Raw genomic sequence first — 18,998 nt, 5'->3', positions numbered from 1 at the left:
ATTCTGGACCTCGAGTTTGACGTTTACAGCCTTTGCATTTGATCGAACTCCTCCTAGGGATTTCGATTGATCGGCTTCAAACTCGGTCAGTCTGATCATAAGGCATGTCTGATTTAAAGTTATCAAATTGGTGACTGTATGAGCTTGCTGAAGGGGGGTTACCAGGGGTCAAAGTTCACCTACTCGCCATGAAACACGAAACTCTTATATTTCCTATTAAAAAACACATAGAGGGACCAAACTTTCAGTGATTGATCGACATCGAGTGCCCTAAAATACCCTGCAGTGAAATTTTTTTTTTTATGTAGGCCACGCCCCCTGAGAGCAGGAAGTGTAATGTTTTACTGTGAATGGTCGCTATCTTAGCCCTTTGACCTAATCAACATGAAACTGTGTCCCGAGACAGAAAACATGTTGGTGTGTTGTGGATTCCAACCCCGACCGGCTGCGATGAAGCAGGTGGGCGTGGCGGCGTTGCGAACGCCATCGAATTTCGTTTGGCTCTGAATTCCACAGTTTCGGGGTGAGCTGCTCCAAACTCACTAGGATGGATCCTTATCCATCCCCGAACAGGAATCCATAGCGAAATTTGGTGGGCGTGGCCTAATTTCTCTACATCTCCCCCTGGAATATTTTAAAAAATCAGCCCCAAGCCATGCTTTATCCTAGAATTACGAAACTTGGTACACATGTGTATCTTGTCAGGACGTACAAAAAAGTCTCTTGGAGCCATGCTCTAAACCCAACAGGAAGTCGGCCATTTTAGATTGAAGTTCATTTGACCTCGATTTTGACATTTAGAGCCTTCGTATTTGATCGAATTCCTGCTAGGGATTTCGATTGATCGGCTTCAAACTCGGTCAGTCTGATCATAAGGCATGTCTGATTTAAAGTTATCAATATGGTGAGTTTGGGAGCATGTTGAAGCGGGGTTAGCAGGGCTCAAAGTTCCCCTGTGATCGACTGTGTAATATGTAATTACAAAGGGGATCCTTTATCATTCCGTAGTGCAATGCTGCCCTCTGGTGTCGAATTACTGAAATTACTGAAATAGTTTCATTATTTCAGTAATTCGACACCAGAGGGCAGCATTGCCCTACGGAAAGACAGAGTTCAATTTTGTAATGTAGGAAAAAATTAAAAATTTGTAATTCTACTGTGAACGGTCGATAGCTTCTGCACCAAACTTTGCACGAGTGACCCTGGCGGGACCCTGACGACCCTATGTCATCATATTATGACGTCATCTAAGCCCCGCCCCCTCAGAACCGGAAGTGCCGTTTTTTTCCTTGGAAAGCTCTGTTTATGGCTCTCTTGACCTAATCAAGGTGATTCGGATGATAAACTCTGTCAATGCTCGCTGCTGGCTGAACCGTGTGGGCGTGGCCAAATGGCGAATATCAGTCCCTCGCCATATGCATACGTTTGGCTCTAATTCACGCATGGATCATCCGATTGGCACCAAACTGGATATGTATGACCTTTGTTCACCTCTAAAGAGCCCGACGGGTTTGAGATGTAATTTGACTCCACTGCGCCCCCTAAGGTAATACATCGGCCGTATCTCCTCGACGCATGGACCGATCTGCACCAGATTTTTTGACAGTCGTCGGGGAGCGCCGCCGGACGCATTCACGCGTGTCGCCCGGTGGACGGCCGGAGAAAATGCGCGACAGCTACTGCGGCGGCTAGCGGGCGGCGGTGCTAGAAACTGCGGCGGAGCTTCTGCGGTGGGGAGTTGGCTGCGGCTCTGGAAAACGCGCGAGAGCTTCTGCGGTGGCCGGAACCCCCGCGGTGGCCAATAGGCCGGAGCGGCGCTTGCTGCGAGGGCCGCCCGAGGCTGCTTGCAGCTTTAATTCTATTTGTCTTCAAACGATTTTTTTTCCAAATAAATAATTAAGCACAGAAAGAATCAAAACCTACCTTGAAAGCCAATTTCATCGTTTCCAGAGTTTTGGCAGGTCTGCATACAACGGATAAGGCTATGACATACTCTCTAATATCCATGCTGTTATCTTCATGCTGTAAAAAAAAGAATGAAAACGAGCTCTAATACGAAAAAAGAAATTTGCTGCCACCAAAAAAAGTAGTCAAAAATATGTTTGGCCCTATCAGGAGCCTGATTGAGCATAAGTAAATTAAACAAAAGGATAAATTAAATTTACAATGGAATTTGCTGAAATGGCATGTGCTAAATTAAATTAATTTGTCACATGCTGCAAATCCTGTCTGAGCTCACAAGAGTAACATCACATGGGGTTTAATATTAGCAGAATAATGTGGCCATGTAAAAAAATGGCCATCTTGCTACCTGGTTTCACACAGTGACAAACTTTTCCATCAGTTTTCTATCCCCAACACCTCTACCAGCATATCCCAAGATCACATTTCCAGGATTGTCTCTGAGAATTTTTTTTTCAAATATATATTGGGTCTGACCCCCAAAGAGGTCAGACCAGAAATTAATTAAAAGTCCTTGATAATGTGCTTGGGATGATTTTCTGTAGCATTCTGACTCCTATTAGAACAAAATCCTGAGAAACTATTAATGTACGTCTAGACGAAAAATAAATCTTTTGAAATGCAAAGTGTTGCCATAGCTATACATTTCCTAAGAAGGTATAGATGGTTGAATAAATGCATAGTTTGAGATATTGTATTTTGTTTTTTAATGTGTACAGATACAATAACCACAAAGTTCTTAGAGGACTGTTTGATAATTACAAATCAATTTATTTTACCCACCTTCCTGAACTGCAAAACAATATTATTTGTCAACTACATTGACCTACAAGTCCATTGTTTTTTTTTCACAAAACACATACTTATCGAGCTGTAGCTGTGTGAGTAAAGCCTTTACCTCATCGAAAAGAGCAAACATGTCGCGCAGCATATCTGAAACTGGAACATCAAGGAAGTGAGCAAAGTCTTCCAAGGCAAGTTTCTGCCCTTCCAGCTTTCTGGCTCTGTTCCCGTATTCCTGCAAAACCTTCTCGGTGTTCTGGGGTTTCAGCCTGTGACAGCATGGGAGGAAACACTTGTTTAGAATCTATAAACTATTATGCATTATATGAGCAAGAAAACATTTTCTAATTATTAAAAAAAAAAGACAACTGATGCATTGAGAAAGGATAATATTCTCTCAACAGCAAGGACAATTTTGGTTGACGTTTAGAGTAGATAACATAACTGAATTTTACAATACTTTTAAAAGAAGAAGTTCAGTGAAATCTCCAGCAGCTAGAGAGGAACTGGGACTCTTTTCCGGTAGCTGCTCGTCACAAAAAGCACCAATCCACTGCAGACAGTTAACTTAGTATACGCAAGACTTGTTTACAATACTGTGGCCAAAAAACAAATCCCTGCTGATTTCCTGCTGTGATTTTCATCGTCTCCCATTTGTGCCCTTTACTTAGTTCTCTTAAATGAGTGCTATGCATTGGAAAACTTGACTCACCCCAGTCTCCTGACAAGCTTGGCAAACTCCAACAGACAGGTGTCGACCGGCAGCCTCAGCTGGCCCTCTGCCATCGCCAGCTGGCAGTCTTCAAATGAATAATCTGTGATAGGTACCCCAAGGGCTCTGAGCGCACCAGAGATGATGGGACAACGACAGGACAAATCAATACTTTGCTTTAGGTATATGTTCTTATTATGGAAAAGATTTATGCTTCCATCTCAAACGTATGAAACTTTTAGTGATCACAGATCAAATCCTTATGATTATATAGAGGGGTTTTACAAATCTCTGGCCATCTGAGCTTCCTTTCTGTTACATGTGGTGATGTGCATACCAAAGTGTAGAGTGCAGGATGGTGTAATTTCTCACATCTGCCAAAACAATCAATACATTTCACTTACTTGGCCATGACTCGTCTCACATTGACAGCAAAGAGAGCAGGATTTCTTTTCTCCTCCTCTGAAGGGGTGTAAATGGGAAGGAACTGCACAAAATCCAAAAATAAAATGTGAGCTGTTCATCATTCAAAAGGAAAAATAAGTCTAAATTTAACAAAAATTAGAATGACAAAAGAACCTGAGGGTTTCTAAGATCAAATTCTTGCTTTTAATGATTAACATCAAGTAAGCCATCTTTGACAGTGAGAGAAAAATGCACAGATAATCCTGCTTTAATACTTACCTCTATCACAAATTCGTTGTGTAACTGGCAGAGAGTCAGCCACAAGATTTTAAAACTGAAAGGCAGAAAGATAGAAATCATAAGTGACCAATGAAGACACATACAGCAGTTTCTATGACACCATTAAACAAAACACTTTGTTTAATGTTGTGCAATATTCTGTCAAATGACTACCTGTCAAATGGCTCAGTGAGGCCAACTAACAAGTAATCACAGCATTCAACGCAGCACAGATCTAAGTTGTAATAATAATGCTAAAATGAAAACTATAAGCACTGGGTTTCTTTCTTTTACTCCTGCAAACGTCAATTTTATGACATCTAATTTCTAAAACGGGTCGCAATTGTTTTAGGTATATCAAAAACAAGTTGTGCATTTTGAATGAATCTGAGACCATATGAAATTTTGTTACACATTTATTTAATCGTTTACCTCCCCACAAAATGCAAATTTCTAACAACATTGCTAGAACACCATAGACCATATAATAATTACTGTATAAAAAACAGTACGTACGCTCCTGGTCCTTGCCACGTCCATGTGATTGTGTCCTGTTAAAAACACATAAAACTGTTAAGCTAAATTTGCTTTAAAACAAATTATTATTGTATTATCCTTGGACTTTATGTACAGATAGCAAGCTGATGTATTTACCAGACTATTTTATATAAATATCAAAGGTTTGGCAATAAAATAGTCTATTACAAAATATATCGGCAATCTTACCAGTTTATTGGGGTAGCGAATCACAACAGGCTGTACTGGAACACCAGGAATAAAAGCTCCTAAAAGAAAAAAGAAAACAAAGTTTAGATGAATAAAAACCTGCAAACACATAAACAGAACCATTACAATATAACGGCCAAAGCCATATTTCTGTAGATTATATGTGATAAATCTACATTTGGGAGTTTAATAACAACTTAAACTTTGTCTATTTTTCTGATTACCCTTCACATGTCTCTGTGGTTCAAGAAAGTATCAAGTTATTTTGAGCAGAGAGTAAATTGATATTTACAGGAAAGTTTTTTGTTTTGTTTTTCTGAAGAGTTACACTTTAGGAATTTTTGTTATGATGGCTCATCTGTTGGATAGACAACTTGCAGCCTTTGATTCCAACGTGCATCAAAAAAATACCTTTTTATCAATCACCATGTCGCTGGTTCACCAGTAATAATCAGTTATTTACTTATGTCAGTGGTCATCAAGAATATTTGATTTTATTAGTGTAGATTATTAGGAAGATACCAGAATAAAAGACAATGGATAAATAGGCCTAAAATAGCCCAATTTTCACATTTGGACCCACTTTGTTTAATGTTGTATAACATTCTTTCAAATGACAAAGTGTGTGATTTACTGTGTGATTGGCAAACAATACTCTTTGTTTTCTGGTTAAAAGCAAGCCTTGAAATCAGCTGTAGTTTAGTGAACAAAGTTTCGACTGAATGCCTGGAAACATGTTACCTGGCTTAAAGGTAATGAGGCAGGATCTATTGGTGCAGGTCCCCTCTGGAAAAATCATGACCTAAAAGTAACAGTAGGAAATTAATCACTGATTTAACAATATTTTCTATCATTGTTCATGCTACTAGGAACAATACAGTGTTTGTCTTAACTACAATTTGTAACACGGCAAGTAATTCATCCCAAAACGATCCACCAAATGTTACTATAAATCACTTGTGTGACTCTATGTAAACTTGTTTCAATATCTTTTCATTTTTGCAGAAAAAAAAGAAAATGTCAAAAAGATATAGCAGAACTGCAACCACCTTGGTAAATTAGGCATGCAAAAAAACCCCAAAACAAAACAAAACAAAACAACAACAAAAAAACAGTTTCTGTTAAAAGATGCTTCTTTTGGGGGATCATTAGGCCACAACAAAATTGCAGTTTTGCAAATCAACTCACTTGAGGCCAATCTCCTCCATAATGAGCTCTCCGCTTGATCTCCTCGACTGTCTTCTTTCTTGAGTTCTGGTCTGATCGGGATACGAACACCGGCCGAATGTATTTTATCAAAGCTAGAAGAGACGCACAATCAAAAAATGAATATATAGCACAGTTAGTCAAGAAAACATTTGTTATTTCAACTAAGTAAAACACAGATGATCAAACAAGTTAACACCAAATCACTCCTGACAAACATGTCATGTCAAACATGCTTATCGGCAGACATTTTTACAAGTCTGCAGTACATTTAGATAAAAAGCAGAAGCTTGGGGGAGTAAAACCTCTCATCATGGAAACTTTAGAAAACAGTTATATTTGACTGAGCGCAGCATTAATCAGCAAACCCATCCGTGTTATGTTTGGGCCAAAGTAACCACAATTAGTGTGCTATTTTAAACACAGCTGTGAATGATAGTAATGCACGTTCCTCAAAGACAGAAGCAATAGTCAGAATAGCCTCATCTTATGATCGTAAATGTAAGATAGGTCTCGCTTCTTTTTATAAATACAGTAAGCAAATATAAGGCTACAAGGACACAAGCGATCTTTTATCCTCATCGTAGTTTAATCAAGCTCCACAATGTCATTGTTCCCCATTAACAAACTGCATTGTTTCTTCCTGGTATTTGGATAACTATTTTTATATACAATGACGCATGACAGGAACTTAGCAATGCAGAGTTCAGTTTCTAGTTTAACTGACAGTTGTATAGTAGCGGCCATGTACTGTGGCCACAATTACTAATCCAGTTAGTAATTGTGGCTAGTCAAAATAATAAGCAAGTTTATATAATCTGAGTCTATAGCTGAATTTAAAGACATTAAAATAAATAAAAACATGTAAATAAATGTAAAATATTAAAATACAAATTATTAAAAGGAGTAATAACATTTACAAAACTGACAATCAGTGTATAAATTATGTTAAAGGACCCATTGGCGCAAAAATTACCTGGACTGAAAATATTTGAATATAATCACTGCTCTCTGTTTTAAACAGTATTTTGTTATGGAAGTAGACACTCTGCCTACTTTTATGCCTAATCTTGGTTAATGCAGAACCAATTTGTTTAAACAGACATAACATGGTGTTTTTGATGCTGCTGCTGGCCATCCAGGTAATTTCCCAGCGAAGCTGTCAGTGCTTTTCCTCATACTAGCTGTGTCTGTCTTCCTCGTTTTTATGCAAACTAACTTCCACCAAAACAAAACCCAACCAACACAAAGCATCACTGGTAACACTGGTTTAGTACTTTTAGAATTACTAAAACTAAGGCTATATGCTTTAGCAAGTTTCCCACTCTATAGATGTGGGAAAGTGAAACAGATGTGTAATGTGATAAACCCAACTTAAGGTTAAGGAAAATGTACTTTAATTAGGAAGATAAACAGTTTAAATCAGCTAAAAGAAATTCAGACAAAACACAGCACACTAACAAATGATTACAAAATGCAGCTTTCAATATTACTTCCTGGATCCAAACTCCTTCACTCCTTAAAACTAAAAGAAAGCTTTCATAACATTAAAAACAGTAAACCTTAGCTATTGGCACTAACAGAGGCATACTGCACATGAAAAAGTGCAATGAATATGACACTGGGTTAAAGATTCACATGGCAGTTGTATATTTCTTGATATTTTTGAATATTCAAGCTTAACCAAGACACTGTTGGAAACCAAATCTTCCAGACATGTTTGAGAAAAAAAAAAATAAAATAAACGGCATGAAAAAAAAAGATAATGTTGTATTTGGAAAAAAATGAGGTGGAACTACATGAAGAAAAAGCTGCTTGTGACTGAGTTTCCCACTGACAGGAAGGGATTAATGGTAGCTCTTTCCAAAAGACATTCTGCACACGTGACTGCAGCTGATCATGTCTTAATGCTCATTATGGGTTCCACATGCTTGGCAGGCTCTGCTTCTTGGCTCCTTTTACAAAGGCAATAGGACTGAAATTTAAGATTGGCAAGTCTTATTATTTTTACATTGCCATGACTGTTTCAGAGTCAAACAAAAGCTGTGCAAAAAAATAAATAAATAAATGAATCTAGTATTGCACATATTTGATACCTCAGAATACTACAACACATTTCCCAGCATATTGCAGACTGTTGATTCTGACACACACTGCCAGAAATATTATGCACCAATAGTATGCCGTTTCAATCTTGCAATGCAAGCAAGTAAGAGTGTTTTAACTTGGCTGAGCTCCACTCAGCTTGGAGCTAACAATGTGGCAAATTGCTGACTTAGTTGACAGGGCAGGATGAGGTGAAAGAGAGGCTAAAATAAGACACAAACCTTGACTGTGTACCTGCTTAGAGGTATATATGATCCAATGTCTGCACTGGCAGCTAGAAGGGTAACTTCACATGCAAGCCACTTAATAGGATATGTTGTCAATGTGGTGTGACTACAGTCTGCGACTAAGGTCTACCTGATGTCTGCATTGGGTCTGTGTAAGCTCCTGGTCTAGGTTTGGATAAAATTAAATGAATAATAGCAGGAGAAAATAATAAGTTTACTTCAAATAACTGAAAGTATTCTGTAGGAGTGTCCTCCTTGTCAAATATTTAGAAATCAATGAGCAAAATTTATTTAGCAAATTGAAACGTTGAAACTAAGGTTAACTGAAATTCTAAATAAATCAATGTTTATTTGAAATTAAGAGTTTTCCTATTCCTAAAATAACTGAGGACATTTGAGTGTTGCCTTAGCAACTCATTGCATTTGGAGAATAAAATTATATAGGTACTGTATATGTATGTTTAAATTAACAGTTTACCAAAGTAGCTTTTGGGGAAACTGAAAATTTTGACAATAATTTTACAGCGAAATCTCAAGCCTGTTCCTGTACACCCCCACATTCTTTTACACACTGCTAAAATGTGGGAAAATTTTCAACTATGCAAAAAACTACGAAAAACTATGGTGTAGGTCAATAGTGACCTTTGTTGTCTAAATGAGATGAAAGGTGTACTGTGTCATTTTTAATGGACCAAGATTGTTTAGTTTGTCACTGTGTTGACCCGATTTGGATTGTTTCCTTTATGACTTTCTAGTAGCAGTCCTTATCGACTGTCAATATTTGTTTTGATTGTAGCAACTACTGCTCAGCATAAAGTCCACACTATCTTATCAGAAAAGAATAGTCACTGATAGTGCAGGCAGCTTATTTAAATAACTGACAAAGTAAAAACTTTAGCTCTATTACAATTTTAAAGCAATACCTCTCATTTGTGGCATCAAACCAAACAATATCATATGCTACATGTGTACTGAATGATTGTTTTGTTTAATGGTAACAATAAACATTTTAGCACATTTTACTTACTTCCCCAAACGGGTATATCCTTGCTCTCAGCCTTCATGACTATCGAGGACATTGTCATTGTGACGGGGATGGCATCAAAGTAAGAGGAGTGGGGTGCCAGGGTGATGATGGGTGCTTCTCTAGGCAGAGCTCTTTGCCCTTTCACAGTTATCCAGTGAAAGCCTCCCGCAAACCACATGATCCGCATGATCACTCTTAGGATGATGTCCACCAGTCTGTAAACAAAATTTGGCATGACTTAGTGGTCCTTTCATTCAACTTTGGATTACAAACACTAAGTATGGTGCAATTTACTTAAATAGCAGTGCTGGTAATATGGGAGGTTTGTGAGATGGGCTGACACAGAGAAATAATTTAGATGTGAAAAAAATAAATACATTGGTTTTGATAACGTGTGTTCAGAATGAAAACCCAAACCTGGTAAGCATTTACATTATACCCCTCTGAACAAGTTCATCAACATAATACCAGCTGAAAGTCTTTTGGGGTATGTCTTCACCATGTCTGCATATTTGAATTGTGCCATGTTTTCTTTTAATTTTATTTTTGGATCACAGATTTAAAAGTGAAAAATCTGGATGTTTTAAACTTGGCATATTGTTTTATAACCCAACTCCAGACAAATCTTTTCAAAACTTATTTATTGACTTGTCTGATTGCCATTAGTTTAATACATTTCTTTAATATACCCTCAGGGTCTTAATAAAATAGCAAAGATTAAATGATACAAAGAACAGCTGTGACTTTTTTTGTCGAACACAAAAAAATCATTTTTTAAAATTCTGAAACAAATAGAAACATCTGCTAGTAATGCAATAGTTTTTTGCTGATATGACATGTAATAAAGCAAGAAAAAAGAAGTCAAGAGTTAATCTTAACAATCAAAAGAGTTATTTCAGCTTCCTTACATTAATGCACACATCTTTTCAGAGACACATTTGAGCAGCAGAGCACCTACCTTCTCCAGAGGCACTGGGGTTCAACAGTGGTCTCGGAGCGCCCCACTGAAGCAAGGAAGGCAAAAGGCCAAGCCAGTAGCATCATAAATGCTGCTATGAGCAGACGAATAGGGAATAGCGTCACCGTCATTAATCCAATCTGTTAAAGATTAAGAGGAGGGGGAAAGAAGTGTTAATCAAATGACAATCATTTGATCATGTCTTCTCAGTATAAAATCAAACAATGGAATCAAATCTACTCTAAAATGAGAAAGGTTTGGTGATGCACCAATGCATAACCATTTGATGTTTGAAAAATTTTAGATTCTAAGGATGGATGGGGCAGTCACAACCTCGTAGCCTCAGTAAGAGAATAAAGATGGGTTGTGGCTGGGTCTTCTAGAATTACAATGACCCAAACACACACAGAGGGCAATCAAGTAGTAGCTCTGTAAAATGAATTTCAAGGTCCTAGCATGGCTGAGCCAGTCTTGAGACCTGATCTCAATAGAAAATCTTAGGAACGAGGTGAAACTCTGTGTTGCCCAGCAACAGCCCCGAAGTCGGAAAGATCTGGAGATCTGTACGGGCTAAAATCCCTGCTGCAGTATATGCAAACCTGGTCAAAAACTACAAGAAACAGACTTCTGCACCAAACATTAAGCTCTATTTTATATCACACTTATTACGTGGAATAAAATAAACATTTAATTATTTCAAAAATAAACAATGTGATTGTGTGGATCCTTGTTTTTTAAACAATATGTCATCTTCATTTTTTGCAAGTCAGAAAACTTGAAAAAAAGTAAATCATTGGTGTATCAATTGTTTATTTTCCCTAAATACTGTATCACAGGTTCACAGCTAACATCTTCTTACTTTGCTGCCCTCTAGGTGTCTCAGGTCCTTAAAATCTTGAACATCCACATAAAAAAGAAGCTTTCAGCCACGTGCTCTGAGAGAACTGACTCTTAAGAACAGGAGCAAGCACCTAATTCATTGCAACAAATATGCAATATTTCTAAAGCAAACCCTGAATTGCATAAGGATTTTAAAGTACACCACATACAATTTTACAAAAGCAGTTCTCACTCTTGAAAGGGGAACAAAAGCCGACATTGTTGACACTACGAAAAAAATTACAAGTGGAATAAATTTTTCTAGCTGTCATTTACCACTGCCCTAATGAACATCATTTAGTTTTTTGAATAATAACTGTTCAATGAATAGACCCAGAAGGTGCTTTTAAATACCAGCTTTAATGACAGTGTTTCACTAATGTCACACTATTTTAGTGAACAGCTGCAGTTAGTTATTGTTCTGCTTTTGTTGAAATCAAGTAAAGATGCATATTTTATTCTGGTATTCTGGGCTTTAAACGCAAAGCAGTTTCAGGTTAAACCTGTCTTGTGAACAACAAGCAAACATACGGTGAAAGAGGAAGCAGTAGTAACAGAAAAGAAACAAAAAAATTATAAATAAATATATATATATATATATATATATATATATATATATATATATATATATATATATATATGGAAGTCTGAATTGCATAGTCTTTTAAAGGTTTTCTTTTTTCAAAACTATTCTACTAAACAAACCCTCAAATTTACTTGTTCAGAAAGGGGCTACTGCAGAGCATTTATAGAATTCACCCAAAGGCTTGGTTACTTGGTCATAATTATCACTGCACTGTTGATTGGTGTTAAGCAATGCAAGTAGCGTCACAAAACACCAAATCCTTCAACGCCTGCTGGGCAGAATATAATGGTGGTTATCTGCAGTTTGATGAACTCTAAATTCCCTTAATGCCTACACCAGGTCTATTTCCTTAGTGGACAAGATCCTACAGCAAACGGAAAGTGATGGCAACATTATGCAAAGGTACAGAATTTAAAAACATTCCTTCAAAAGAGGGATAACTGTAGTACAGATAGTTAAAATTTTAAGCAACTGTATCGCAAATAATCATATCTGTGAAATTGTGCAGTGCTACGATGCAGGATAAATGGTTCAAAAGTGATGAACATGATTAAAAATCAATTCAATTAGTCTTACAAGATACTTATGAAATGAGTGTCACTTCGTGAGTGCTGTACCTAAATTAAAATGCAACCATCATATAACCATGAAATAAAGATAAGCCATTTAAACTTCAGTCTTGAATGTATGCTGCATGTATCGAGGCATTCTGGGTTCATTTTTCTTTTTTCCTGCTTAGATTCATTATTGTTCAAAACAATAACTACATTGTGGAGTCTGGGGTGAGTTATTGGGGTTTCTAAATAAGTTAGTATTTTTTTTATAAAGTAAAACCAGAAAAAAACTATAACTGTTGGATAGGCTGTTTTGTCTTTAAAATGATGGCTAGTACAAAGACAGGTTCATGCACTGCATTATTGACCAGTATTCACTATCCAATTCAGGCAATATAAAACAGGATCAAACAGATTTAAGACAGTAAGCGCAAGTTATCTCACTGCTAAATTAAGTTTCTCAATGTTATATAACTGATTTATGTAGAAAACCAACAGAAGCAACCATAATTACACACATCCGGCTTTGATGAATAGTTTTTTCCTTTGATAGAAAAGATCTTAACATATTTCACAAGGAGATAAATTTGACTTGTTCATCACTGCATAGTAAGTCTACTCGGGCAAGGACAAGAGAGACATGTTGAAAACACGGTAGGTTATAATTCTGCTTCAGCCTATTAGTTCAGTGGTCTTTAGTTTGTCCTTTACACGTAAGAGCCTTACGGTCAAAGACTAAGTACAACTTGGACTAATCACGTCAATTCGGCTCTGCGACAATCTATCAGATCAGACGTGGATTGGCTTTACTTCCTCCCCTTTTCTGAAATTGGAAACTCTTGAGTGAAAAGAGACGGGATCAGTGTTAGAGTGAACATATTCCTTACATCCATAAATATGTCACTTCAGTTTATTGGGTGATCGTATGTTAAGAAGGCCATTATAACTTTTAAACAACGTTGTAAGACTAGCACAATCACCAAAACAAACAAAAGGTGTTGAAGAAACAAACGCGTTTGCAAACTACCTGGTCTGCATGGACTTGAATTGCGTAATCGCTTGTGCGTCATCAAATGTCATGACTTTGATGTTTAATCTGAAGGATCAATCTGCGCTTCAGTCAAAGTTTTGAAATTGGAACATTTCTCCAATTGAAGTGATCACAACTCCACAAGAGTTTCTGAATGCAGGGATTTCCCTCATCTCGCTTCGCACCAGTGGGGGAAATCCCACAAGTCTCAGCAGTAGTTCATCTGTACCAGGTTAGAGATGATTCTCAGATAGGATTTTTTTTTTATGATTTAGTTAAAAGATAAGTCTGAGGTCATTCTTTTCCTCAGCTTTCTGGCTAACAAGCAACATTTCTTCACATTTATTTCATCATTTCTGTCTTTTTAGTTGTAGTTAATGTCTATTCTCACAGAACCTGTGATTACATATTACAATAAGAAAAACTGTTAAAGACTTCAAGTACTGACTTTTTTTCTTTGTTCATCTAACCATCTAACTTTTCACACGATCCATGGAAACATGATGTCATCTGTGTCTGACTTTCCTTAGGTTACCATTTGTAACCTGTAACAAGATACCTGATATGGAAGAGTAGTTCCTTTCATAAAAGACAATTTATTATAATGCTGACCAAACATTTTGTGCAAATTCATGCCCCATACAGCTTAGTTGTGCAAATCTTTTTCTTTTTGCAAACCATCTTGACAGGAAACATGCAACAGCATCACTCTGAGGAGTACTGCGCTTTTCTCAACCTCATTTGTGAGTAGACACTTCTGCAGTCTGAAGTTTTAAACCACATGCTGGATTTCTAATCACTGTTCTCAACAACAAACTCATGACCTCACGTAGATGCAAACACTTCCCCATTTTAACTCATGTGAATTCAACAAGAGGGTCCATGTGGTATTCTTAATGATTAGACAACCCTTAGTTTTTAAAGGAACAAATGTCATTAGTAGAATGTCCATCATCCATGCATAATGCAGCATGTGACAGTATTTCTCCATCAAAATCTTGTGATTCACATTAGTAGCAACTTGTAGTACTTTTTGCAAATGTTCAACATGATTGCCAAAGCTGTGATAATTTTGATTATAATATATCTGCAAACATTAAACTTGACAAAAAAGTTGCATATAGTTAAATCTCTATGATCAGCAGTTATAAGATTTAAATATTCTGCAACGTGCATCTTGTTGCAATCAAGCATTTGATTGAATATTGAAATTTCAATATCCCACCACTGACCCAACAGTGGCAGCAATCCCAGGACTCAACATTGACCTTTTATATACCTTTCTACCTTTTGTTTGACACAAAGCACCTAGCCTGGCCATTGCCTTACTACAAAATTCCATTTGATTCTCAACTCTCTTCACCACCCCATAAGGGCTTTCTTCCATTGAACTGGATTTCAAAAAATGTGAAGAATGACATTGATTTCTGTTCTGATTCAGAATTTTAGTCTGCCTGTAGTTTGACAGTAGCAGAAGTGAAAGTGAATAAAGCTATTCAGTCCAGGTTGGCCATGCTTCTAAATATCGAATTAACATTAACATGAGAGCCACCTGGTTCGGCTGGTATGCCTCCAGCAAGCAATTGTTTCTCAATAGCCAAGAGTCCAGACACTCTGGATGAAGCATGGAACAAAGGGTTAGTTTTTTTTTACATTTTTGAATTGAATTTGAATAACAAGAATGTAACTTAGCACAGATGAAAAGTTTCTACAGAAAAATTAGGTAAATCATGCTAAATTATGTCAAATTGACTAAGCCTTATATCATGTTATACTGTTAATCCCTCATCAAAAACATATTTGGAGTGCTGCTTTGAATCATTTCTGCATGTCTGAGAAATCCCGTAAATGTCCTGTGGCAGTCATTCTGGGGTGCCTAAATTTTTGCTTATACAATGCGGCTCCTATTTACCCAAAGCTCTTCCTTAGAGCTTGATCTCCAAACACGCTTCCACCTCATAGAGCACCCCTCCCCCACACCTACACCATGCTGCTCCTCTAGGCTAGCAGTGGCAGCAATGAATAAATACCTGGTGGAACTGTGCATCTGCTGAGCTCATCATACAAACTATTCCTCAGACCAATGCTCCTAAGAACAGTTTAAAACAGCATCATGGAGAAGCACTGTTTTCATGACAGGCTGAATGAGGAATATCTGAAAGTGTAGGAGATTCTTAGAGAGACAGAGGCTAATTTCAAGAAGGCAAACTGCTAAGTCAAATTTATTTAAAATTATTCTTGATGATGTACACAACTTACTTGACTGTGTTAAGAAATGGCACCATGCACCTGGAAAATACTCCTCTCTTCCCACAAACATTTTAAACCAAAAATGTTAAACATAATCTTTTTTTAATTATTATTTAAAATTGAAAAGCAACCATTACTACACTATAGTGGCCAAAATAATATACATTGATTTTTACAGTAATAGCGTCTGTGACATTTGTTATTTTGAATTTGAACACTTATAGAGAGCAACAGGACATGTCAGTGTTGTTGAAAGTAAATGTTGAAACTCAGTCACCCTCTTCATGAACTCATGATGATAAGAGCTTGGCAGAATAGTTTTAGATTTCTATCCTGACCTTCTGTAGTAGTTTCTGAAATAAAAATAAAGATTTTAAGAATCATGGTTGTATATTTTGCCCATGCACTTGTAACAAAAACACGAATGCCCAGAAATCACAAATTTTTATATTCTTCATTTCCTCCCATGAGCTTTACAAAAACATCAACTATTTAACTTAATCTCATGAAACTTGGACTACTCCATATTGAACTATTGGTTTTATTATTTTTTTTTAACATTAGCCACGTGACTTCAGAAAGCTCTTAGGTAATATAATGTGTTAACTCAGAAAATATGTTAAATTTTAAAATGGAATAAAGCAGAATCTGGGAAAAAAAAACAAGATTCAGAAAAATTACAACTCATTACATGCATCTCGAAATTACATATGGTGGCATATTTCGTTTGTGCAACAATTTTTATATACCTACACATTATTTTCTCTTATTTGTAACCCAGGTAAATATTGCACAAAAATGTGTTTTAAACAGAGGGACACAAATCAATTCAAGATGACACGTGTGTTTAAATATTGTATCAATAAAATAAGCTTCTTTCTGTATATTGCCAAATCACATTCAATATTTGTCAATTCCAAGAAAACGTACTGATTGTGGGGAAAGCTTTTTATTAAAATTTCGTTAATGTTTAGTTTTGGTAACATATTCTAATACAACCTGCCTTTTGAGCATATTTATGACATTGAAACAGCCCAAATGACAATGAGTCTCACACACTTTTCTAAATGTTTTAATATGTTTTTAATCTCTACAGTTCTCCAAAACTATAGCCATATTTTTGTTCCAAGTAACCAATCCTAAACAAAATAAAAGCAATGGATCACAGCCAAAACAATAACAAAAACGACATTTAAGTGAGAAACTTAATAAAAAGAGCAGCTATCAGTTGTCTGTCTTTCTACACGAATGTTGCTTTGCTGCTGTGAATAGTGCAAATCCAACAATGCAAGAGGACATCCCAAAACAAGTTGCTAAACTGCAGTGTTTGAAAAATATATATATTTTTTCTTTGATAATGCCTACTGAAATAAATGTCTTTTTGGTAAAGGCACTAGAAAAGCATGCAGTTCAGAGCAACAAGCTAGGCCCCTCCTTGACAGCGGGCCATGCTTCAGTCAACTCTATTTTAAGGGTTTCATGAGTGAAACAAACTTATTTTACATAAACCCTGATATTAAAACTAAACAACGTGGTTGCAACTCCTAAAATATTTATTGTGCTCTAAACTGTATGAGAACCAAAACGTGTTTGAAGTAAAAGCCGAATAAAGCCACATGATAAAAGTGACATGTACTCTGCTAATGTTAGCCGGTTAGCTAAGACTTAGCACAGCTGATTTAAAGGAAACAAGAAAAACTAAAATAATGGTGACAACACAATTGCTGTGTCGCACTCAGCTGTTCCATGTCCAACAAGCAAAGCATCTTGTTGGTGTGTAGATAAGCGGTTCATACCTTTGCCTTTTCCAGTGGAGTGAATTTCAAGACGTGCACAAAAGGGTTTCTGAACGGAGGAGGTTGGTCCATTTTCTTTCCATCTCCTTCAGTCGCAAAATGTTTGCTACTCGGCAACCTCATACTTAGACAGACCGTAAGGTGAGGCTTGCAGTTGGTACTTTTTATGTCCTAAAAAGAAAACTGCCAAAAAAAAAAAGAAGAAGAGAGAGAAGAAGCCCCTCAAAACCAAAACGCGGTCTCCCCTTAACTGGCTTGGTCGGTTGCTAATTTAGATGGAGGCAGTGCCAAGCTATTAACGTTATCTTCCTTTTCTGGTCAGCATGGAGGGATAATTGTTAGCTCAAGGATTAACTGGGGATATCTGAAGTCACCGATATCTGTCTGGCTGCGCAGGTCTCCTTCCTGCACAGCCTCTTCCCCAACCAGACCTGCCAGCTAGCTCTCAATGCTAACGGAAGCGCGACACCGTTCCTACAGCAGTGCGCCTGCGCAACGTCCACAACGGCATTTGCCAAGCACGACCCAATGTTGCCTTCAAAATCAACCTCACATGTCGTAATTTAAAAAACTTTAACGTAAAACTGTGTAATGAATACAGCAAAATGAAGTATGTAAAATACAGACATATAGTTCAATATATAAAGTTCAAACCGTACTCATCGTAATAATAAGTAATATCAGTGATTATGTTTTCAAATAGTAGGATTATGTAATCCTATCTTTTCTTAACTGTTTTATTAGTTCTGCTGCTCAAGGCAAATAAATCTTTAACAAGGTGTAACTATTAAATAATAACCTTATGATTTTTTTTTCTTGTGGTCATTGAAGTATTTTTGTTTTTGATTTAAATTTAACAATAGTCTTCTCATGTGGTGAAAACATGGGATTCAGTAATTTAGTCACTGAATCCCATTATGCACCTTTGTTCTTTCCTAACTTTCACATTTTATGGTAAATTTCTACTGGATGAACTCTTGTGTTGTTGGGCGTAAACTGAGGTTAGTAATTTACAGTAGTCAATGGTCAAAGTAGTAAATTTGACTGATAATGCGTTTAAAAATCCCTGACAGTTGTAGGCTATAGCAACTATCAGTATTCAAATATTAAAATACATATGCCTCTTAGGTTTGATCTTTGCATGTTTTGTGTTTACTGAAGTGTAATATTTGACAATTTATTTCTACCAGAAGTGTGATGTTATCCAGCAGTGTCGGCGCTGTGGATTGACTTCGGTGTTGTAAAAGTAGTTATGTGCTGCCCTCTTGTGGCAACATCTTTGTAATATTCTGAGAAATAAATTCGGAAAAAAACTCAACATTTTAAAAGCCCTCTCAGTTGCTATACAAAAAGGTAATGCTGTTTCCATTTGCACGCCTTGAAATAATTTGTGCAATGTTTTATTGTAAAATGTAAAAAAAAAACCAAACAAACAAACAAAAAAACTAACTTGGTAATTAACTTGCATTTTCTCTACCGTTAAGGATTTATTTATGAATGCAACAAATATGG

At 36.7% G+C, this 18,998-nt stretch overlaps 1 protein-coding gene across 1 annotated transcript; it reads right to left on the bottom strand.

The window, feature by feature from the left end:
- Nucleotides 1–1,919: 1,919 nt before the first annotated feature.
- On the bottom strand, nt 1,920–17,954 carry LOC102233875 (lysophosphatidylcholine acyltransferase 1-like; the record flags this gene model as incomplete). Its single annotated transcript, XM_023330072.1, has 12 exons — nt 17,487–17,954; nt 10,392–10,531; nt 9,434–9,648; nt 6,056–6,168; nt 5,609–5,669; nt 4,868–4,926; nt 4,658–4,692; nt 4,142–4,196; nt 3,862–3,944; nt 3,458–3,583; nt 2,861–3,014; nt 1,920–2,022 (listed from the first exon to the last, which is right to left on the bottom strand). Coding segments are annotated over exons 1-12 (1,267 nt in total), but the record flags the coding sequence as incomplete, so codon positions are not given.
- Between the last annotated feature and the right edge of the window lie 1,044 nt (nt 17,955–18,998).

The sequence above is a fragment of the Xiphophorus maculatus genome, unplaced genomic scaffold (assembly GCF_002775205.1).
Source record: "Xiphophorus maculatus strain JP 163 A unplaced genomic scaffold, X_maculatus-5.0-male Unplaced_Scaffold_BN000173F, whole genome shotgun sequence".
In the NCBI taxonomy this organism is placed as follows: Eukaryota; Metazoa; Chordata; class Actinopteri; order Cyprinodontiformes; family Poeciliidae; genus Xiphophorus; species Xiphophorus maculatus.
The sequence above is the reverse complement of the archived record's forward strand: the minus strand, read 5'-3'. Positions and strand labels throughout refer to the sequence as shown.